Source organism: Elephas maximus, chromosome 15 (assembly GCF_024166365.1).
Source record: "Elephas maximus indicus isolate mEleMax1 chromosome 15, mEleMax1 primary haplotype, whole genome shotgun sequence".
Lineage (NCBI taxonomy): Eukaryota > Metazoa > Chordata > Mammalia > Proboscidea > Elephantidae > Elephas > Elephas maximus.
This window is the reverse complement of record NC_064833.1, coordinates 83,011,495-83,035,668: the sequence shown is the minus strand read 5'-3', so window position 1 is coordinate 83,035,668 and position 24,174 is coordinate 83,011,495. Positions and strand designations below refer to the sequence as shown.

Sequence of the window (24,174 nt, the reverse complement as noted above, 5' to 3'; positions counted from 1 at the left end):
TCCAATTGAAAAAATTACAATATTCTATCTGAAGGAATTGAACTGAAAAGGAGTTTAACCAAGAGTTAGCCTGCTAGAATTACAGGGATAAATGCGTTTAATTTCACAGAATCTTTAGCTTCTTGACCTTGGACTTGGAAATGTAGTTATTAGAGAAATAGCAGTTAATTTGGAGAAATTTTGTTCTAAGTGCTATACCTTAAGTTTTTGCTTTTCAGGCACTCAGGTTTGCCCAACTATGCCATCCTGTTCTCCCTTAGGAGAATAAACGAAACTCCATGGGGCAGACAGTAACGCAGTGGGTGGGAATGCGGGCTGTGGGCTTAGACAAGAATCCTTTTCCACTGACTCCCTGAACTCTGAGGACCCTGCTCTGTGAGAGCTGTGTATGGAGGAGTTTAAAGAGTAAGACAGGTACCCTAACCAAGCATCCTAGTCATCCAGCAAGAGTGGTGGTTGGTGATTGGACAACTTACAGAAGGCCAGTGCCCTCTTTTTTGCGTGTTCTATCGGGAATTATTTCATTCCTCACTGATTTTTGGCACTTGTGTGTAAGTTGGGGAACTCACGTGTTAAAAGAACTCTCTTAAAAAGCCTTATTAAAAATATAAATTACTTAAAAGTAAATTATGTTGAACCAAACCCATTGTTGTTGAGTCAATTTCAACTCATAGCGACCCTATAGGACAGAGTAGAACTGCCCCCAAAGGATTTCCAGGGAGTGGCTGGCAGATTCAGACTGCCAACCTTTTGGTTAGCAGCTGAGCTCTTAATCACTGCACCACCAGGGCTCCTGATACATTAATAATAACAGTATATACACGCACAAACATTTTATTATACACACATACAAGTGTAGAAAGCTTTATCCATATAAAACCTCTCTGTATTAGCAAACCTCTATGATACTCAAGTATTAAGTTTAAATATGTTTAGTTCCAAATTATAGTTTATAATTCCAAGTTACAAATTTAATAAGGAAGTTCGTTGCTCCTATGGAATGCATTTTAATCTGTGTTACACAACTTGAGATGGCTCCAAATATGCTGTTGTTGTTGTTAGGTGCCATCGAGTTGGGTCCAGTTCATAGCGACCCTGTGCACACCTGAATGAAACACTGCCTGGTCCTAAGCCATCCTTGCAATTGTTGTAATGCTTGAGCTCATTGTTGCAGCCACTGTGTCGGTCCACCTCGTTGAGGGTCTTCCCCTTTTCCGCTGACCCTGTACTCTGCCGAGCATGATGTCCTTCTCCAGGGACTGATCCCTCCCAACAACATGTCGAAGTATGTAAGATGCAGTCTCTCCATCCTTGCTTCTAAGGAGCATTCTGGTTGTACTTCTTCCAAGACAGATTTGTTTATTCTTTTGGCAGTCCATGGTATATTCAATATTTTCGCCAACACCACAATTCAAAGGCATCAATTCTTCTTCGATCTTCCTTATTCATTGTCCAGCTCTCACATGCATATGATGTGATTGAAAATATCATGGCTTGGGTCAGGCGCACCTTAGTCTTCTAGGTGACATCTTTGCTCTTCAACACTTTAAAGAGGTCCTTTGCAGCAGATTTACCCAATGCAATACATCATTTATTTCTTGACTGCTGCTTCCATGGCTGTTGATTGTGGATCCAAGTAAAATGAAATCCTTGACAACTTCAGTCTTTTCTCCATTTATCATGATGTTGCTCATTGGTCCAGTTGTGAGGATTTTTGTTTTCTTTATGTTGAGGTGTAATCCATACTTGAAGGCTGTGGTCTTTGATCTTCATTAGTAAGTGCTTCAAGTCCTCTTCACTCTCAGCAGGAAGGCTGCGTCATTTGCATAATGCAGGTTGTTAACAGCTCTTCCTCCAATCCTGATGCCCCATTCTTCTTCATATAGTCCAGCTTCTCGTATTATTTGCTCAGCATACAGATTGAATAGGTACGATGAAAGAATACAACCTTGACGCACACCTTTCCTGACTTTAAACCAATCAGTATGCCCTTATTCTGTCCGAACAACTGCCTCTTGATCTATAAAGGTTCCTCATGAGCACAATTAAACGTTCTGTAATTCCCGTTCTTTGCAATGTTACCCATAATTTGTTATGATCCACGCAGTCGAATGCCTTTGCATAGTCAATAAAACACAGGTAAACATCCTTCTGGTATTCTGTGCATTCAGCCAGGATCCATCTGACATCAGCAATGATATCCCTGGTTCCATGTCCTCTTTTGAAACCAGCTTGAATTTCTGGCAGTTCCCTGTCGATATACTGCTGCAGCCGTTTTTGAATTTTCAGCAAAATTTTGCTTGCGTGTGATATTAACGATATTGTTCTATAATTTCCACATTCAGTTGGATCACCTTTCCTGGGAATAGGCATAAATATGGATCTCTTCCAGTCAGTTGGCCAGGAAGCTGTCTCCCATATTTCTTGGCATAGACAAGTGAGCACCTCCAGCGCTGCATCCGTTTGCTGAAACATCTCAGTTGATATTTCATCAATTCCTGGAGCCTTGTTTTTCGCCAGTGCCTTCAGAACAGCTTGGACTTCTTCCTTCAGTACCATTGGTTCCTGATCATATGCCACCTCTTGAAATAGTTGAACATCGACTAATTCTTTTTGGTACAATGACTCTGTGTATTCCGTCCGTCCTTTCTTTGATGCTTCCTGCGTCGTTTAATATTTTCCGCATAGAATCCTTCACTATTGCAATTCGAAGCTTGAATTTTTTCTTCAATTCTTTCAGGTTGAGAAACACCGAGCGTGTTCTTCCCTTTTGGTTTTCCATCTCCAGCTCTTTGCACATGTCATTTTAATACTTTACTTTGTCTTCTCAAGCCGCCCTTTGAAATCATCTGTTCAGTTCTTTTACTCCATCAGTTCTTCCTTTTGCTTTAGCTGCTCGACGTTTGAGAGGAAGTTTCAGAGTCTCTTCTGACATCTGTCTTGGTCTTTTCTTTCTTTCCTGTCTTTTCAGTGACCTCTTGCTTTCTTCATGGATGCTGTCCTTGATGTCATTCCACAACTCATCTCGTCTTCTATCACTAGGGTTTATGCGTCAAATCTATTCTTCACATGGTCTCTAAATTCAGGTGGGGTATACTCAAGGTCATATTTTGGCTCTCATGGACTTGTTTTGATTTTCTTCAGTTTCAGCTTGAACTTGCAGATGAGCAACTGATGGTCTGTTCCACAGTCAGCCCCTGGCCTTGTTCTGACTGATGATATTGAGCTTTTCCATCGTCTCTTTCCACCAATGTAGTCAGTTTGATTTCTGTGTGTTCCATCTGGCGAGGTCCGTGTGTATATTCGCCGTTAACGTTGGTGAAAGCTTGAAACGCTCTTTTTGACGATGAATGCAACACCATTCCTCTTCAAGTTGTTATTCGCGGCATAGTAGACTATATGATTGTCCGATTCAAAATGGCCAATGCCAGTCCATTTCAGCTCACTAATGCCTAGGATATGGATGTTTATGCATTCCATTTCGTTTTTGACGATTTCCAATTTTCCTAGATTCATACTTCGTACGTTCCAGGTTCCGATTATTAATGGATTTTTGTAGCTGTTTCTTCTTATTTTGAGTCGTGCCACATCAGCAAATGAAGGTCCCAAAAGCTTTACTCCATCCACGTCATTAAGGTCTACTCTTACTCTACTTTGAGGAGGCAGCTTTTCCCCAGTCATCTTTTGAGTGCCTTCCAGCCTGGGGGGCTCATCTTCCAGCACTATATCAGGCAGTGTTCCACTGCTATGCATAAGGTTTTCATTGGCAAATGCTTTTCAGAAGTAGACTGCCGGGTCCTTCTTCCTAGTCTGTCTTAGTCTGGAAGCTCAGCTGAAATCTGTCCTCCATGGGTGACCCTGTTGCTATCTGAATACCGGTGGCATAGCTTCCAGCATAACAGCAACATGCAAGCCCCCACAGTACGACAAACTGACAGACACGTGAGGGCGAACACGCTGTTATCATTTTATTCTTTTTGTTATTTTACTGAGGAAATATACCCATAGATGTGATAGTAGAAATACTCCCCTAAAGTTTATCTCCTAAATGTCAACAAAAGCAAAAGGTTAATTTCAGTCAAAATGTTCTTGTCTATTTGGTAATCTGATAGTAACAGGAGACCTGAACTCATTCTTTACGTTTTCAGTTCCCATTATTGATTTTTTACATGTAATATTTGGATGTTATACACATATATTTGGCCTCAGAGCATAGAGAACAAAAAAATCTTTTTAGTGGTCTGTCATTTTTTCAAGTAGTATTTATGCTGCATGTGCCTAGTATGGAAACCCTGGTGGCATAGTGGTTAAGTGCTACGGCTGCCAACCAAAGGGCCGGCAGTTCAGATCCTCCAGGCGCTCCTTGAAAACTCTGTGGGGCAGTTCTACCCTGTCCTATAGGGTTGCTATGAGTCGGAATCGACTCGACGGCACTGGGTTTGGTTTTTTGTTTTTTTTTTTTTTGGTGCCTAGCATTTATAGAGTTACCACATTTTATGTTAGAAAATGACTTTTAGACTCTTTTACCTCTGACTGACCAAAAAAAAAAATTCTTTTGACTTCTCTTGCTGATAAGGAAATAATGAACTCTAATTTTTTTATTATTTTTTTATTATGATCACCAACAAATATTTTTGAAGATTTAAGTCTTTATGTATGTTTTTGAAATGAAAGTCTTGGCCCTTTGTTCAAATTGTTAACCCTTATGTTTTCACCTGAGATCGAAGGTCATTGAGGACCAAGAAATCACGTCTCCATGCTTACTGCCCTGACTCCCCACAGGATCCATACCTCTTTCTCATGTCCTTGGAATCAGATGATCACTGTGGCACACCAGCAATGTCAACATTTAGAAGAGTGGCTTGTAAAGTGGAAAATTTCTTTCAGAAGACTTTTCAGACAATTAAAACATGCCAAGTACCTAAAGATAATAAAAAAAAAAAAATAGTATAGTCATATATGTGTACAGCACTTTGTCAGAGTTCTTTCACACACATTATCATCATTTTACGTAGCGGACTCTAGACAGGTGTTCTTTTCCTGTCTAGTCCTCTTTATTTTTAGACTCACAGTATGGAACAGCAGTAATGAAGATAATTCTGGGTTTTTTTTTTTTGAGGAGCTTTAATCAGTGTAACCATTTCTAGATAGGGTCCCATGGTCAAACAAGTTTCGAAACAGCTATAGTATATACTTCTTTAGAAAACCAGAGTTCATAATAGCATATTAGTCTCTGAGAAACCACTGTTAAGAAACTTGCTTGCTTATTTAACCAAGAGTTTTCCAAATGTTATTTAGCCGTGGAATTGGGAGGAGGGAGGCATAACACTGTTAACACACCATGGAATTCTAGGAAGGACTGATATCTTTTTTATTTTGCTTACTCTCATACTTCACAGTAACATGCAAGTCTAGAGGGCAGAGTCTGGAGATTACATTTTTTAAGCTCAGAATATCTCCAGAATCTGTGTATATTTTTAATGAGTTGTACTTCTCTGGGATTACTTTAGAGTAGTGCTTCTCAAACGTTTATGTGTGTACAGATCACTCAGGTATTTTGTTAAAATGCAGGTTCTAATTCAGTACATCCAGGGTGTGGCCTGCGTATCTGCATTTCTAGCCAGCCCCCAAGTGACGTTGGTGCTGCTGATGGTAGAATCACTCTCTGTGGAGGTATAGAGGCGATAGAGAAGCCTAGTCAGCTTTGTTACCCGACAGAAGAACCTTACAGAGCACTATCCCATTTCATCTCCCTAGAGTCATCATGCCTTCAAACCTTGTTACCTTCATCCCCTCCTTCTCAAATGATTCTTGCTTCTTGGTATATAATTATATAATCATTTCAGCCATTTTAAAAATAAAAACCTATCACTCCCAGCTCTCCTCAGTATGCTCCCTTCCACCTTCTGGTAAAAGCTGTCTCCATTTCGTCCTGCCTTTTCACACCTCAGTTCACATTCTGACCTCTCCATCAAACCCTGGAAAGGCCAAGTTTGCTATATACCTAAGGAATGCTTTTCTGTTCTTACCTTAAACAATCCTTCAGGGGTGTTGACTACTCTTCCGTAAACTTTCTTCTTCCTTAGCTCCATGACACTGTTCTCTCTTCTCCTTTTGTGCCTCTCTATCGTCCCAGACTCCTCCACCAGCTGTTTTCCATGTTGCGATGTCAGCTAAACCATGACTTCAGAGGCCATTCTTAGTCTAAGAGTTCAGCTCTCATTTACAGCTGCTACCGGGACAGCTCCGCTTCACCAGTCCTCAGACCCTTCCAATTTAGCACATTCAGACAGAACTGAATAACTACCACTTATCCTGCTCTAGTCTACAAACCTCCTCTTTCTTCTGAGTACTTGAGGTTAGTGAGCACTGCCGCCCAATCCACAAAGAAAATTGAAAGTCTTCTTATAGTAGCATCTAAGAGAATAAAATAACTAGGAATAAATTTAGTCAGGGAGGTGAAAGACCTGTATACTGTATACAGAAAACTATAAAACAAATCAAAGAAGACCTAAATAAATGGAAGGATATTCCATGTTCATGGATTGGAGGGATTAATGTAGTTAGATGTCAGTACTACCCAAAGCATCTGTAACTTCAGTGTGGTCTACATCAAAATCCAACATCAATAAGGTGTACACCTTTAAAAAGTTGGATTGACAGAAGTTGTGTCATATTTACAACAATGGCAAAAAAAAAAAAGAAAAAGTTACTGAGGCAGCTTATATAGACTCAAACATCTCATGGAATTTGTTTTCTTGGTTTGGAGGTTTAGGGTCATGGTTTCATGGGCCATCCCAGTTAATTGATCTAATAGTGTGTTTAGTGCTTCTATTTTATATCCTAGATTGTTGTATAGCACCTGGGGTCTTGAAAGCTTGCAGAAGGCCATTCAAGGCACAACAATTGGCCTCTATTTGCCTGGAGCAACAGAGGAAGAAGGAGAGTCAGGAATAGGAGGAGGAAATGGAATGCGTGGTTGGCTGCCTCTATGAACAACTGTCTACTTCACCATGAGACCAGAATGAACTGGGTGGTGCTGGCTACCATTATTGAATATTTTGATCAAAGATTCTATAGAAGAATCTTGATCAGAAGGGAGAAATGCAGAATGGAATTTCAAATTCACGTGGACTCCAGACTTTCAGGTGCCATGGAGGCTGGATAAACTCCTGAAACTATTGCCCTGAGACAGCCTTTAAGCCATAAACCTAAAATATCCTTCAAGTCTTAAAACCAAACAATAGTTTAGCTTAACTAGTAAAGAATGTCTGCCTAGACACATCCACACACCTTGAAGGACCAAGTTACTGGGGCTGAGGGCTGGAACTGTGGTCTTGTGGGACATCTAGGTCGACTGGCATAACGCAGTTTGTAAAGAAAATGTTCTGCGTTCTACTTCAGTGGGTAGCGTCCAGGGTCTTCAAAGTTTGCAAGCAGCCGTCTAAGATAAATCTATTGATCCCATCCTATCTGGAGCAGAGGAGAATGAAGAAAACCAAAGACACAAGGAAAATATTAGTCCAGAGGATTAAAGGACCACATGAAACACAGCCTCCACCAGCCTGAACTCAGAAGAACTAGATTGTGCCCAGCTATCACCACTGACCACTCTGACAGGGTGCGATAAAAATGTAGAACAAAATTCAGAGTCACAAAATAAGGCCAGACTTACTGGTCTGACAGAGACTGGAGGAACTTCCAAAACCCTGGTCCCCGGACACCCTGCTAACACAGAACCAAAGCCACTCCTGAAGTCCACTTTTCAGCCAAAGATTAGACAGGCCTGTAAAACAAACAGCACATGAGAAACGTGTTTCTTAGTTCGGTCAAGTATATGAGGCCAAATGGGCAATACCTGCCCAAAAGCAAGATGAGAAGAGACAGGAATACTAGATGAATGGACGCGGGGAACCTGGGGTAGAAAGGGAAAGGTGGAGAATGCTGACACAATGCAGGGATTGCAACCAGTGTCACAAAGCAGTGTGTACATTTTTGAATGAGAAACTAATTTGTGCTGTAAACTTTCACCTAAACACGATAAAATTAAAATATATATATATATTGCTTTTGAGCAGAAATTTTAAATTTCAGTAAAATCTAATTTATCTTAAAAACAAACAAACAAAAAAAGAATGTCATGAACATTGTTCTCTATCAAGAGCTGCCTATATGGGATCAAACTGGCAACAACTGGAAATATTAGAGAAGAACCTTAGGAGGCGGTGCGTTTGTTAATGGAGGAGGAACAACTCAGAAAAGGAGGGTGAGAATGGTTGCACAACTCGAAGAATTTAATCAGTGCCACTGAGCTGTACGTGTAGAAACTATTGAGTTTGTGTATGTTTTGCTGTGTATATTAACAACAAAAATAAATTATTTAAACAAAAAAGAAAACTGCATATATCAACATGGATAAATCTAAAAAAATAAGTAACATTGAATGCAAAAAGCAAGTTGTAGAAGAATATATAGAGTATGATGCCATATACTTATAAAGTATTATCTGTTGTTTTTCGATACCTGTGTATATTATGAAAATATAAAAATACACATGGAGATGATACATACAATTTCGGGATAGCGGTTACCACTGAGAAAGAGAAGAGAAATAGGGAAGGGTACTTTTAACTATATTTTAAATTTTTATTTAAAAAAGATGTGAAGCAAAAATGCCAAAATGTTATATTTTGAAGCGAGGTGGTAGGTACGTGTGTATTCATTCTACTTTATCCTTTTTTTTTTTTTTTGTATGTTTGAAATATTTTGAAATAAAAATATTAGTAAAGATGAAAAAAAATCCAACAGGATGCTTGACAGAAATGGAAAAGCCAATCCTCAAATTTATATGGAAGGGCAAGGGACCCCAAATAGCTAGAGCAGTCTTGAAGAAGAATAAAGTAGGACACTCACGTTTTGATGTCAAAGTATACCATAAAGTCACAGTAGTTGGTATGATAATTGACATACAGACCAATGGAATAGAATGGAGAGCCCAGAAATAAAACCATGCATGAAATAAAACTATGGTCAGCTGATTTTTGACAAAGGTGGTAAATTTATCCAATGAGGGGAAGGCAGTCTCTTAAATGGTGCTAGGAAAATTGGATTTCCACATACAGAAAACTGAATCAGAATCCAACCCTCACATCGTATACAAAAACCATTTCAAAATGGATCAAGGACCTAAATGTGAAAACTAAAATTCTTGGAAGAAAATGTAGGGGTGAAACTGGTGGGACCTACTTTTTAGTGATGGACTATCAGATATGACAACTAAAGCATAAGTAGCAAAAAACGAAATAGATAAATGGAATGAAACCCACTGCCGTTGAGTCAATTCTGACCCATAGCGACCTTATAGGACAGAGTAGGACTGCTATATCTTTCTCACTGGACAAATGGGAAGGGACTTTATAAAAATTTACTTTTTATGTATCAAAGGACTTTATTATAAAAGTGAAGGACAGCCTACAGATTGGGAGAAGTTTTTTGGGAAGCATATATCTGATCAATGTGCTCTGGTGGTGCAGTGGTTAAGCACTCAGCTGCTAACTTAAAGGTCACAGCCTTGGAAACCCTATGAGGCAGTTTACCCTGTCCTGTAGGGTCAACTTGACAGCAACAGATACGGGTTTTTTGGTATATACCTGATAAGGGTCTTATATCCAAAATATGTAAAATACTTCTACAACTTAACAACAAAAATACTGCCCAGTCAAAAAATGGGCAAAGGACTTTGACAGTCCACTAAAGAGGATATTCAGATGGCCAGTAAGCACATGAACAGATAGATGCTCAAAATCATTAGCCATTGTTTTTGTTGTGTGCCATGGAGCCAGTTCCAACTGAGTGACCCTGTAGGACAGAGTAGAACTGCTCCATAGGGTTTTCAAGGCTGAAGCAGACCACCACATCTTTTTCCCTTGGAGTGTGGCTGGTTGGTTCAAACCACTGACCCTTCAATTAGCAGCTGAGTACTTAATCACTGCATCACCAGGGCTCCTTCATTAGCCATTAGGGAGAGGAAAATGCAAATCAAAACCACAAGGAGAAACCATCTTACCCCATTAGAATGGCAATGAGCAAAAAACCAGACTCTTAGGTGTTGGCGAGGTTGTGAAGAAACAGGAACCCTCGTCCATTCCTGGTGGGCCTGTGAAATGGTGCAGCCACTGTGGAAAACAGTTTGGCGGTTCCTCAAACATTTGACGTAGAACAACCATATGACGCAGCACTTCTACTCTTAGATATATACCCAAAAGGCCTGAAAGCAGCAACACAGATGCCTGTACACCAGTGTTCATGGCAGCACTGCTCACAGTAGACAAAAGTGGAAAATGACATGCCCACCTATGAATGGATAAACAAAGTGTGTGTACACACAATGGAATATTAAGAAAAAAACCAAACCTGTTGCCATTGAGTTAATTCTGACTCATAGCGACCCTATAGGATAGAGTTGAACTGCCGACCTTTTGGTTCACAGCTGTGGTACTTAACCATTATGCCACCTGGGTTTCCAGTGGCATATTACTCAGCCATAAAGAAAAACGAAGTCCTGATACATGCTACAACATGGGTGAACCTAGAAAATGTTATGCTGAGTGAAAGAAGTCAGCCACTAAAGGACAAATAACTATGATCTCACTTCTTTGAAATAAGCAAATATGTAAAAATAATTATTGGTTACTAGGGGTGGGAGGGAAGAGGGAGTTTGTGCTTAGGGTGCATTGTTGTTGGTAGGCACCATTGAGTCGGTTCTGACTCACAGCGACTCTGTGTCCCACAGAACGAAATACTGCCCAGTCTTGTGCCACCTTCACAGTCATTGCTATGTTGGAGCCCGTTGTTGCAACCACTGTGTCAATCCATCTCCTTGAGGGTCTTTTTTGATCCTCTACCAAGCATTTTTTTTTTTTTTTACCAAGCATGATGTCCATCTCCAGGCATTGGTCCCTCCTGATAACATGTCCAAAGGACGTAAGACAGAGTCCTGCCACCTTTCCTTGAGCATTCTGGCTGTACTTCTTCCAAGACAATTTTGTTTGTTCTTCCGGCAGTCCATGGTGTGTTCAGTGTTCTTCATCAGCACCATAATTCAGACGCACCAGCTCTTCCTTGTTCACTGTCCAGCTCTCATGTGCGTATGAAGTGATTCAGAACACCAGGGCTTGGGTCAGGCGCACCTCAGTCCCCAGAGTGACATCTTTGCTTTTTAACACTTTAAAGCAGGTCTGCTCCAGTGCAGTACGTCGTTTGATTTCCTGACTAATGCTTCCCTAAGTATTGATTGTGGGTCCAAGTAGAATTAAATCCTTGACAGCTTCAGTCTTTTCTCCACTTATCATGGTGTTGCTTATTGGTCCAGTTGTGAGGATTAGGGTACGTCAAATGTATGTTAATGGTGGTGAGGTAATTTAGAAGAAGAGCAAGAATGGTTGTGCAACTTGAAGAATGTAATCAGTGTCACTTAATTTTCCAAAAGAAGTTGAATTGCTGTATGTTTTTGTTGTATGTGTTTTCACCACAATAAAAAAAGGCTTCCTGTAGTGTTCTCTTCCCTCACTTCTTTACATTCGTTTATTCAGTTAATATGCTTTCTACCCATTGTTTTGTTTTTTCTATGTTAAATATCTCTCCAGATTGTCCTGTACTGTAATTGCCTCCTAACTGGACTCCTTGTCTTTATTTTTCAATCTTCCACAGTGTGAGATCTTCCTAAAATTGAAAATTGGGTATCACTCTCCAGGTTTCTGAAAATCATGTAGTGGTCCCCCACATCTTCAGAATCAAACTCCTTACCTTGGAAGACAAGGTCCTTTGATCCCTGTTTCTCTACACATTTTATGTACCTCCAAAATAACCCTAGATATTATCCAAAATAATTCCTGCGTAGACACGTTTTGAAGGATGTGTGAAGTGTGTACTTTTTATGTTTAATTTTAACTACAACATAAAATAATTGAAAATTCCTCTGACTTTTGTTAAAGATAAGTACTCCTAATAAAGGGAAGGTTAATGTAGTGGAAAGAATAGTAGATTCTGATCCTGCCTCTGCAACAATTGTTTGGACTCAGGCAAGTAATTTATCCTTATAGCTCAGTTATACCTATAAAGTAAAAGTTATTGCAGATCAGTAGAATTAGCTGTGGTGTACTTTCTTCCAGTGAAACACAAGGAAATTGTATATGAAAAAGAGAAAAATAGAACCACACTACTTTGAAAGCAGGAATGCTGTGGAGAATGAGGGGGAAAGAGGAGGAAGTGGCTTCCTGGCACCATTCCCCTGGGTTGTCCACTTCTACCTAACTCATTCCCAAGGGGTGGCCCCTGCAGAATTTCCATGAGATATAATTTGAAAGCCACCATACCGGATGATGTATGAGTCCTCTGCCGCTAGAGCTAAATCACATAAAATCAGAACATTTTAAAGTCACAGAATTTGAAAGAATTTCATATTTAAACTCCCTAATCTCAAATTCTAGTCCAGTGTTCTTTTCACAGGATTTTCCTGTTTCTGCATAGTATTTAGGTCCTAGTTCAGTATATTTTATTCTTTAGGGCACACTGTACACATTATGTATTGCTGATTTACTTTTTAATATTTTAATTTTCTTTACTTAATGAAGATATTTGGACGGACTGAAGATCACTAATTCTCTCGTTCTTCCGTGGCAGCGTTTGCAGGGCAAATTCACGTTTAGCACCTGTACTGCCTTTTCCTCCTCTTGTTCCCCACAGGCTGTTGCCTCCTAACGTTCCTGATGGGGAAAGCTAGCCTGCATTGAGGACAGAACTGTATGCCAGCTCTTTGCCTGATCTTAATCCTCAGAACAAGCCTGTGAAGTAGATACCCTTACCATCCTTATTTTACAGAGAGGTTAAGTAATGGTCTAAAGAAGCCTGGTGGCGCAGTGGTTAAGAGCTACGGCTGCTAACCAAAAGGTCGGCAGTTCAAATCCACCAGCTGCTCCTTAGAAACTGGAGCAGTTCTAACCTGTCCTGTGGGGTCGCTGTGAGTCGGAATTGACTCAACGGCAGCAGGTTTGGTTTTGATTTAAAGCAGACAGAGCTGCCACTGGGGCTTGAACCTGCACAGTCTGGTTCCAGAGGCCCCGCCCTTAGCCATCTTGCTAGTTTTACAGGTGTAACTTCACCCCACAGGTAACAGGTTTTCTTGAAACCAAATGACAGACATTAAAATTATTTTTATACATCTTTTTAAGTTCTTTTCAGAAATAATGAAAACTGATGTAAATAACTTAGCATAGTATCTTGCACATGGTTAAGTACTTATTAAAAAAAAACCAAACCCAGTGCCATCGAGTTGATTCCGACTCATAGCGATCCTATAGGGCAGAGTAGAACTGCCCCATAGAGTTTCCAAGGATCGCCTGGCAGATTTGAACTGCTGACCCTTTGGTTAGCAGCCGTAGCACTTAACCACTACGCCACCAGGGTTTCCAAGTACTTAGTAAAAATAGTGGTTATTATTAGCTTGGGCAAATGGATACGGATAATATACTTAGAATTGATTAGCAGTTGTTTCCCAATTCTAAGAGAAAAACAATAAGTCACTTATTTTACAAGATACCTTGTTCTCTAGCATCTGTTTATGATGTTTAAATAAAACTGCCCAAAATACTTCAGTTAAGTCTTACCTAGCAGACCCTGTAATTTCTGTCTTGCCACCAGGTGGCAGCGTGTTACATAAGGAAATAGTTTGTTAGTTTGTTGAAGACCATAAGGGAATTTATTTTCAATATTTTGCCTTTAAAAACTGTTAAACCATAATAATCATAAACTATTTGGCCAAGTTTCCATTTGCCTGCATTCTCTCTAGTTGGCTTTGAAGGGCTTTTTAACACACTGTCCATGGTGTTCCAGTATACCCACCTCAGTCAGTCCTCCCCAGAACATAGTCTCTGCCTCTGTCCATTAGTGCAGAAAGTTTATTTTTCCTACATCTTTAAGCAAGACTTAAGCCCTTGTGTTTGAATTCTCCCACCTCAATTGTTTTAGTTAAATAACAGTGAGTACTATGTCTTCCTCTTCCTTGTGTCTTCTGTAATACCTAGAGAGGTTCTGAATATGTGGTAACGATTTATAGGTGCTCTTGGGTAAATGTCAAATGGTAATATGAGACAGTCAGCATGTGGATATTTGTTTTTTCTGATAGCGAAATATTTATATGAATTAGAATGCCTTTATATAGTTTTGTGTGCATGTGTGTGTGGTTAATTTTGTGCTGTGTTGTTGTGTGCTGTCGATTCCAACTTACTGTAACCCTGTGTAAGAGAGTAGAACTGCCCCATAGGGTTACCTAGGATGTTATCTTTATGGGAGCGGATCACCAGGTCTTTTCTCTAGTGGATCTGCTGGTGAGTTTGAACCACAGACCTTTTGGTTAGCAGTCAAGGTTTTAGCCGTTGCCCCACCAGGGCTCCTTATTTTCTGCTGTGTGGAGGTCCTTAAATTTACTTTTTAGGTGCTGTCAGTACCGTTCAGATAACCACTGCCAGAGGTTGAAAGATTAGTGTCGGGGACGGAAGGCAATGAGGAAAATGAAGGTAAAAGACTGGGCATGGCAATTCATCAAGGCTGGGCCAAGAGCTGGTGTTAAAATGAAGACTGAGTCCAGCTTTCCGTGCGGGACAGCAGGAGGCCCACGGGTAAGCTGGCTGCCAAGAAGCCCTCATAATGGGTCCTCGCAGATGCTCTTTGTTTCGTACTAGTAGGGAAATCCTTTGATAATAGAGAGAACTTCATCAGTTTCTCGGCAATTTTTTTTTCCTATTCTATAACCTGTTAACATTCAAATTTGACGATTTTAAATGTGTCACAAGACCCATAATGAGCTTTAAGATTTCATGTTTGAAAAATCAATTTTTAAAAGGACTGCATTAACTAATGCTAAAAATTGATGGTAGAGATATCATCAGCTTAGTTCATTTAACTGATAATAAGAAATTAAGTATTCCAGATGTGTGAATTTCCCAGGTTACAAAATCTGACCCTGTTCAGCAAAAACTCTTGTAAATTTTAATGAAAGCTTTTCAAAAATGTATTCCGTATTTTTTATGTTAAACAGTAAGTGCTGAGTGCCCCTCTCCTTGATGACTTTGGACTGTTGTCATCAACACCATTGTACTCGGCCCTTAGGACCCTGAGTCTCCAGCATCCCTGCTGCGGTCCCTGGGCCTGGGTCGTTGGGCTCCCCCGCTCGGGCCTTCCCGGGTACTACAGTCTCATCCCTCTCACCACTCACAACGACATACCCTCAGACGTTTCCATTTCTCTTTCTCCCTCCCTTTCCTCTCGTGTAGTTTGCACCTGTAGCCTGGGAAATATAAAAGTAAAACTGGTTAAAATTAGGTCTAAAATTTAAGGAATCTTGACTTAAAGAGTTCTATCAAAGCACAACTTTAAAGGTAAAGGCTTTGTAGTATCAGTTTAGTTCACCTGTTGTTGCCAGCATTCCAAGTTGTTTTTTCTGTGTTCCAGGTGTTTCAGGTTGTTAGGTCACTGACCTCTGGATAAGTTGTGTTTTCTTGAATTTCATTATTCTATAAATGTTGAAAATAAAAACCCTGTCACGTTTGTTTAAAATAATCAACTTGGTTTAAGTAATAAGAGTACTTTTAGCCTTTTTCCACTACGAGGGTATTACCATCTGGATCTGTTTCACCTGCTACTTGCACTGAAGTCCTGCCCTTTAGGTAAGGCTTAAATTTGAGAGCTTACCCCCAAAGAGGTGGTACACATAAAGGAAATAAAAGTTCCATGTGAGCTTAGTGTATCCTGTAGATATTTCCTTGCTAAGGGTAATTTCATTTAATAAAGGTTTTTTGAAATGCCTACCCTGCTTTAGGTATTGTGCTAGGCATTTGGGATTCAAAAATAGATAATAACATTTACAGGTAAAGTATTTCCGAGAGAGCAGGTCAACCATTCAAATTAAACCGATTCTGTAAAGGACATATTAGTGCTGCACTGAGGTATTTACCAAGTAGTATTAAAGGTGTATTTTTATATACGTGTCCAGAAAAAATTTGACATTCTGAAGATGGAATAGAAGCATTTCGATCTTGAAAAACATATGCGCATTAGTTTCTAATGAATAGCAGGAAATGAGCAATTACTCTATCTCTTATCTTTTAGAGTTCTTGAAATTTTTCCTGACATAAGTGGGCAGATACTGTCTGTGATACCCAAGGCTCTTAGAAGTTTCCTTTGATCTCTAATGGACCCTAACAGAATTTGGTTGATATTCATAACATTTGAAAACTCCACAGTTCAAGTGCATAGCCACACACTGGTCAGACAGGTATACATATGTCTACATTTGTCATGTTGAGTTTTAAATTCTAAGGATGCGTTGAAATTAATCATTGCGTGCTTATTAATACATGTGAAATACGAATTTTTGCCATGAAGTGTATACAGCATTCCATTTATATGGTGCCCTTTCTATAATGTGCTCAGAGGGGTAGAAAGTACTTCCGTGTCTTTAATGAACATTCAGAGAGGTTGAATGGCAAGTCAGTACAGCCTTGTCCAGGGACGACTTCACTGAGATGAGAGGAATTACAAAGGAATATAGTCATTTGTTTTATTTCACTTGCAATGAAATCATTATATGTCTTTCAAATATAAAGTATGTCTTAAATTCGTCAGTTACAACTGTGCTTGAAGGTGCTTAATAAAGTGTTAAATACTATTTACGTAGCAAAGTTAGTGACTTCTGAAGTGTTATATAGCATAGCTTTCTGAAGCCAGATTTTAAAAGTGAGTCATCAACAGATTTTCAAAAGGGCAGTTTATTGGCATAAATTGGCACATTTAATAGTAACTTCTGTAATGAAAGCGCTTGTTTATGTGAAGTTATAACTCACTGATGGGACCTATTCTAATGTTCCAGTGAGATGTGCGCCTGGATGCCCAGTGGGGGACTCCAGCCCTGTGAATTTGTGAATCTCTTGGCTTCAATATTTAGTTAGCCTGGTTTCTCAGGTCATCATAGTAATTGACGTGTTATTGGAAATAAAGTTAAGTTTCTTCTTTATTTATAGGGATAACTTCAATCTTGAGGCATGTGAATCGATTCATAACTGGCTGAAAGCCAGTTTCTCCTTCACTCTCACTCCAGCACACACGTGAAAAACGCACTTGCTTCCTGAGTGCCTGGTGAATCTGCAGTGATTAATTCTTCTCATTATTTTGCTGCACAGTCTCCTGACCCTCTGTGATGATTCGATCAGCCACTTAGAGTTTATGCATATTCATATCTCTGCCCCTGCCACAGTCGTTCGCATCGCCGTCGCTGACTGGTGTGTGCTTGGTGCAGTAATTGAGCTGCAGTAGATTGATTACTCTGGGGGGCTGTAAGGCCTTTAAAGGTGAAAACATATCAGTCCTGTTAATTAGGAAACAAAAGCTCTGGTGGCAAGTTCAGCAGCCAGATGTTTCCAGGGTAGAAAGAGATGGAAGGTGTGGTTTATTCCTCTCCATGAACCTCGTTTGCTTTTTAAAATTTGAATTTGGTCTGTGTCAGTGGTACTGAGCAACTGCTAAGAATAGCATCTCATATGAATTTTCATAGAATGCTAAATGAAGAGAATCGCACAACATTGATTGGTGCCATCATCTATGGTCTTTCAAATATGATAGTTCAGAACCTGTCTGACTTTATATGTTTCTTTACCATTGGCAGAAATCCTGGTGGCGTAGTGGTTAAGAGCTGTCTATGGCTGCTAACCAAAAAAAGGTCTGCAGTTTGAGTCCACCAGGCACTCCTTAGAAGCCCTATGGGGCAGTTCTGCTCTGTCCTTACAGGGTCACTATGAGTCAGAATCGACCCAATGGCAGTGGGTTTGGGTTTGGGTTACATTGACGATATTTATATAATATATAAATAAGTTCTTATGTATTATATGAATATATAATACCTGTGGGTTAATTTTGGTATTTAGAGGCTTAATTTGGCCTGCAGTTTTAACACTAATTTTTTGTCAATTTAATAGCATACTATAATGGGATAGAACGTGGCATAGAAGTTGTCTCTTTATCATAAACATCCTTTGATTCTTTCCATCTTAAACTGTATATTAAGTAATACGTTGTCATGGCAAAAAGGACCTATGTGGAACAGTGTCCTCCAAAAGTAGGTTTGTTTCAACACAGAAGACTATGCAGTTTACGTAGTCGACATGCGTTTTCTCATGTGTGCTGCTCCCACGTTGTAATATTCTCCCCCCACCCCGCCATGAATTTTTCTTTTGAGATGTAATTCACATACCATAAAATTCACCCATTTACAGTGTACAGTTCAGTGCTTTTCAGTATATTGACAGAGTCTCGCAGCCATCACCACTCTAATTCTGGAACATTATCATTATCCTAAAACAAAACCCGGGACCCACTAAATTCACTGCCCATTTTCCCCCACTGTGCATCCTCCCCCCAGCCCTTGGCAACCACTAACCTACTTCCTCTCTCTGTGGATTTGCCTTTTCTGGACAGTTCATATAAATGATTCATCAGTATGTTGCCTTTTGTGTCTGGCTTCTTTCACTTGGCATCATGTTTTCAAGTTTCAACCACATTGTAACATGAATCAGTACTTCATTTCTTTTTATGGCTAAATAATATTCCATTATGTATACATACCACATTTTGTTTTTAATTCATCAGGTGACGAGTGGTTGTGTTGTCTCAGCTCCTTAGCTATTGCGATCAGTGCTGCTGATAATGCCTGTATACAGTCCCACACATTCTGACCTGCCTTCTGATCTTAGGGGGAAAGGTTTTAGACTTTCACCATTAAGTAGAATGTTAACTGTGGGTTTAAGTAGGTGCCCTTTACTGTGTTGAGGAAAGCCCCTTCTATTTCAAATTTGTTGAGTGTTTTTATCATGAAAGGGTGTTGAGTTTTGTCAAATGCTTTGTGATGGTTAAGGTTTCATGTCAACTTGGCTAAGCCGTGATTCCCAGTGGTTTGGCAGATATTATTTAATCTTCTTCCATTTTGTGATCTGATGTGAGCATCCAGTCAGTTGAAAGGGAAATTTCCTTGGGAGTGCGGCCTGCATCCAGGATGTATAGATGTTCTGGCAGGGCTCTCTTTCTGGATCCTGCATCCAACTCATTATCCTCTGATCTGAGCCAGTAGCCTGAAGTCTGCCCTGCAGATATTGGGATTCACCGGCTCCCACAGCCCCATAAGCCAGCAGCCTACGGTCTGACCTCCCGATTTTGGGTTCCCCAGCCCAGGCAACCACGTAAGTCAGGAGACATCTCCAGCCTGCCATCTTACTCAGGGATTTGGGACTTACTAGTCTCCACATGTGTGAGCCATTTACTTGAAATAAATCTATGTAGTAAAAAAATTTACATATTTATTTGTATACACATGCTTCACTGGTTTTGCTCCTCTAAAGAACCCAGCCTCAGGCATGCTTTTTCTGTGTCTGTTGAGATGCTCATGTGATCATATCCTTTATTAATACAGTGTATTACATTGATTTTCATATTCAAATGTTATGACCTTTTACAGTGTGACAGGTTTCTCTTTGTATACAGCCTTCTTGGCCCTGGGTTTGTAGTTCTGACAGGATGATTTGCTAGGCCACAGTCCTGCAAAGGGATTGGACAGTTTGCTATGCAAATAAGGTGACCGTGGCCTACTGAAAGGATTGGTCAGTTTGTGGTCTTGGTCAGAGGAATAGGTTTATAAAAGGTTTAATCTCTCAGAGGTTGAGGGGGACCTCACTACCATCAAGAAGAGCCAGGAGCTGAGCATACCCTTTGGACCTGGGGTCCCTGTGCTGAGAACCTCCTAGAAGTAGGAGACAGAGAGAGCTGTAGCGCTGGAGAGAGCACGCAACAGCTCTAACAGCACAAGCAGCAAATGAGGAGACCAGCATGAGAGGGCTGCAGTGGTCTTCCTGGACCACAGGGCGAGGCGGCTGCAGAGGGTTTCTCTTTCCTCCACATGAATTTAGATGGCTTCCGACACTACTAGATTACATATTGTTCTTTTACATAATGTTCTTTTACTGTCTCGGTTTTAAATAATTTGAACCAATGTTTCTCCTTTATATTTCAGGCATTTATTAATACAGCAAAAGAAATTTATGAAAAAATCCAAGAAGGAGTCTTTGACATTAATAATGAGGTACATACATATAAGTATTATTGGCTGATATTTAGATGGGGATTTTAATTACTACTTGGATTCATGATTTTACTTTTTTTTTTTAAGGTGGTTATTAGGGAGCCTGGTTTGTTAGAGCTGTGTGTATGTATGTGTCTGAGTACATGTGGGTATTTGTGTGTGTGTGTGTGTGCTTTCGGTGAATGTTTACAGAGCAAATTAGTTTCTCATTAAACAGTTAACACACATATTGTTTTGTGACACTGGTTGCCAACCGCATAACAAGTCAACAGTCTCACCTCCTCAACGTTGGGTTCCCTATTACCAGCTTTCCTTTCCCCTCCTGCCTTCTCATCCTTGCCCCTGGGCTGGTGTACCCCTTTAGTCTTGTTCTGTTTTATGGGCCTGTCCAGTCTTTGGCTGAAGGGTGACACTCAGGAGTACTTTATTTTTTTTTAATTTCTAAGATGAACATATTATACTATTTGACACACATCAGTTTACAGTCATCTAACTGAAAACTTGGTATAGGTAGAATAATAGTTAAACATTTGTTATAATAGAGTGTCACTTTATCTATGAAAATGGGTAGAGTGACCCTGCCCATTTATCACATACAGTGCAAAATGATACAATTCCCCCAAAGAGAGTGAAAATCTGCTTTCACCCACACGTCCATATGGTGTCGTCTGCTTTGGGGAGTCATTTTCTAGTGTGTAAGTGCATGTACTATGTTACTAATGCATGATGCTCTCTCTGTTGTCTGCTACGAAAGCAGAAACACCCCATTTGGAGATTATACCCAATATAGCATGGCAGGTTATCAGGAGACTGAGTTAATGTGTGTAATTGGCATTGGGTTTTTGTAAAGTCACATGATGAGGATAAAATGTAAAGCTTTAAAGCATACAATTTAGAGTGCTTACCAAAGGCCATTGTTTGCATCTAAACCCTCGCTGTGCACTTGTCCTTACTGTTTCAGATGTTAACGTGGATATAGCAGATTATTTAATTTTACATAAATATTTTTACCATTCTACATTAAGACTTTTTACTTCCAAGAGAAAAACCCTGGCTCCTTCAAATGGACAGTTAGGAGAAGTTGCATTAGGAAGCCTTTGCTTGCATGTCTCTTGGCCTGACATAAACAAGGCCCTCTGTCGTTCACCTTAATATTCTTTGCTAAAACAAACAACAGTTTGTCGAAGGTTTCCAAAAAGTGCTTGATTTCCTCATTCCTCTTAATTTGGAGCAGTACAGTTTCTAAATCTTCGCTTCTTGGTTTATATGGCAGTAGATCTTGAGTTAATTTAAAGGTGACACCATTCAGAGACTAATGCCTTATAAATTGAACAGTAATTAAGCTGCTGTTTAAAAAGGCACGTTCATTGTTTCTGTCTAGTTTCATATAGTAGCTGACTGCTTTACTGTGCCTTACGTGTGGAGCTTTGATTGTAACACGCTGTCAAGAGCCAACAGTCCGTGCTATTTATTTGGCCTAATGCCAAGTCTGACTCCTTGATTCCTCAAGAAGTTGCTACCAGCCCAGAGGGGGCAAAACCAATGAGCCATAGGGCATGCTTTTTATTAAAGAGGAGTCAAAGGAGTGAAAAGAAACCACATCGGCTGCTGTCAATCCTGAGCTAGTGCCAGAAACCCCAAGGCTCCTACTGGTGAGAACAACTGCCAAGCTCTATAAATCTGAGGTTTACTGTGACGGAAAGTTTCCTTAAGAGCTTAATTTCTGAAGCTACTGTATTACTTTTCTCAAAGTGTTGTATTTTTAGGTAAAATCCACTTGAGGGAGTGAGGGTTAAGATAGAAGTGCGAGTTTGATGAATGAAAGAACTGCTGTGTGTGTGGGTTCTTGGCAAGCTGCCATGTCTTTGGGGATCATAGAAATTATTGATGACACAGAACACTCGTGTGCCCTCAGCCCATCCAGCTGATGCAACAGGGAGCAGAAACACTGTCTGGAGAAAAGATTGTACCTTGTGTTAGACCAGCAAAGGCTTTGCATGTTTTTAATCCTTTAAAGATGGCCTGTGATAATTGTTTTAAGTAATTTCCACGTTATGAGAATTCCCTGAAAAGCAACACTACCTATTTTTTGTTTCCCCAATGTCTGGTATGACACTTTAATAGACTTTGAAAGAATTATTTTCAAAAACATTTCCTCAGTGTTTTTTTTTTTTTTTGAAGGAAGAAACCATCCCCTAAGAGTTGCTATTTTGTGTTAATGCCAAAATCTGCTTAACATGATGTATTTTTCTGAGTTACTTGGCAAAGTTGTGTCATTAATAATTAAATGAATTTTTTAAAAAACCTAATTAAACTGTACTGTCTGTTTGGATCTGATGATATTTATCGTCCTTTTCTCTTTTATTTCAGGCAAATGGCATTAAAATTGGCCCTCAGCACGCTGCTACTAATGCAACCCACGCGGGCAGTCAGGGAGGACAGCAGGCTGGGGGAGGCTGCTGCTGAGCCTGTTTTTACTGCCTGGCTGCCCACGGGGCTCCTCCATGTTCTTTCACCCTTTCTCCTGCTCAGCTGAGACATGAAACTATTCGAGATGGCTTTATGTCACAGAAGACTTTAATCTTTCAAATTCTTGTATAACTTTGAATAAATGGTTAATGTTCACTAAAAAAGACAGATTTTGGAGATTGTATTCATATCTCTTTACATTTGATTTCTAGGTCAATTGATGTGATTATTTTTGTTAAATGTTGTCTCGTGCCCTTGACTACGAACTGAATTGTATTAAACACTACAAAGTCATCTTGAGTATTTTAAATTGGTTTGTGTAGTTAGGTTTCCCAACACCTGTGGTTACCTAATGTTTATATTATAGAACTGTCCTCAGAAAGTTTGTCCATTTTCAAGGCTTTAAGAAAAACAGAAGGACTCTTTTAATTCTGTATTTATCATTTACTTTCTGTATATATAGTTTAATAACCTGCTTGGGTGTAATTTGCCAAGCTTGAATTCTTTAATGCATTTGCATAAATTCTATACTGTTTAGAGCTTAAAGCTACAGAGGCATTGTTAGGAATTGCTTGGACGCTGAATTTTAAAACTTTTTGACATTGTTAACAAGCATGTTCATCTTTTCTTGTCACTAGTCCAAGAAAAATACGCTTAATGTATATTACTAAAGGCTGTGTATGTGTTAACCTGTTGTAATGCCAGAAGTTTGCTATTTGTCCACAATTTCCTTAAGACTCTCAGAAAAGGATTTGTTTGCCTTAATGAATACTGTCGGTTCAGAACACAGTATAATGAGTGAAAAGGGCGGGAGCAAGGAATCCCTACACCTAAGCAACTCGAAGAAGAATGAATATCCACATGTAGACGGCACATTATGAGAACTTTAATCTTTCCTTAAACACAATAATGTTTTCTTTTGCTTTTATTCATATGATTTCTAAGTTTTTTTTCACGCAGGACAGTTTTCAACCTTTAATGTACAGTGACTGTGTAAAATTTTTCTTTCAGTGGCAACCTGTAATCTTTCAAATATGGTAAGCATCTTGTCTGTTTTGAAGGGGATATGACAGTAAATCTACCAGATGGAAAACCCTGTTAAAAAAGTAGAAAAGCTTTAGTAATTTACTCATTGTGGTGGTTTTATCCTTTTTTTCTTTTTTCTCCCTTGACCTATAATGAAACTGTTACAGCAGTGCAAAATAAAATCCTGTGTATAAAAGTGTTTTTTTTTTTTTTTTTATGCCCACGTCTTTTCTTAAAATGTATTTTTTAGTCTGTTCGTAGCTTTTCCATGTATTTAAACATGTTGAAAAAGGGGCAGGATTCTTAACACTTATTACCCTTTGTAAAAAATATTACTAAAATGTGGTGAGTAAGGCTCTTTACGTTAACTATATTGAAATTTTTTTTGTTGTTGATGATGTAAGCAAGTGTTTTTGCTACTAAACCAGCACAAAAGAGCATTTAAACTGTTAGGAGGCATAAAAAAGTTCTAAGTGTAAAAACTACTTACTTTCAGTTCT

The 24,174-nt window shown here is 39.5% G+C and overlaps 1 protein-coding gene across 1 annotated transcript in view; it reads left to right on the top strand.

Moving 5' to 3' along the window:
* RAB2A (RAB2A, member RAS oncogene family) overlaps positions 1–23,870 on the top strand; it is a 124,306-nt gene extending 100,436 nt beyond the window's left edge. Inside the window, exons 7-8 of the mRNA XM_049853869.1 lie at positions 20,111–20,179; positions 22,550–23,870. Coding sequence (XP_049709826.1) covers positions 20,111–20,179; positions 22,550–22,645 — 165 coding nt within the window. The 3' untranslated portion in view covers positions 22,646–23,870. The remainder of the gene's footprint in view (positions 1–20,110; positions 20,180–22,549) is intronic.
* Positions 23,871–24,174: the final 304 nt, after the last annotated feature.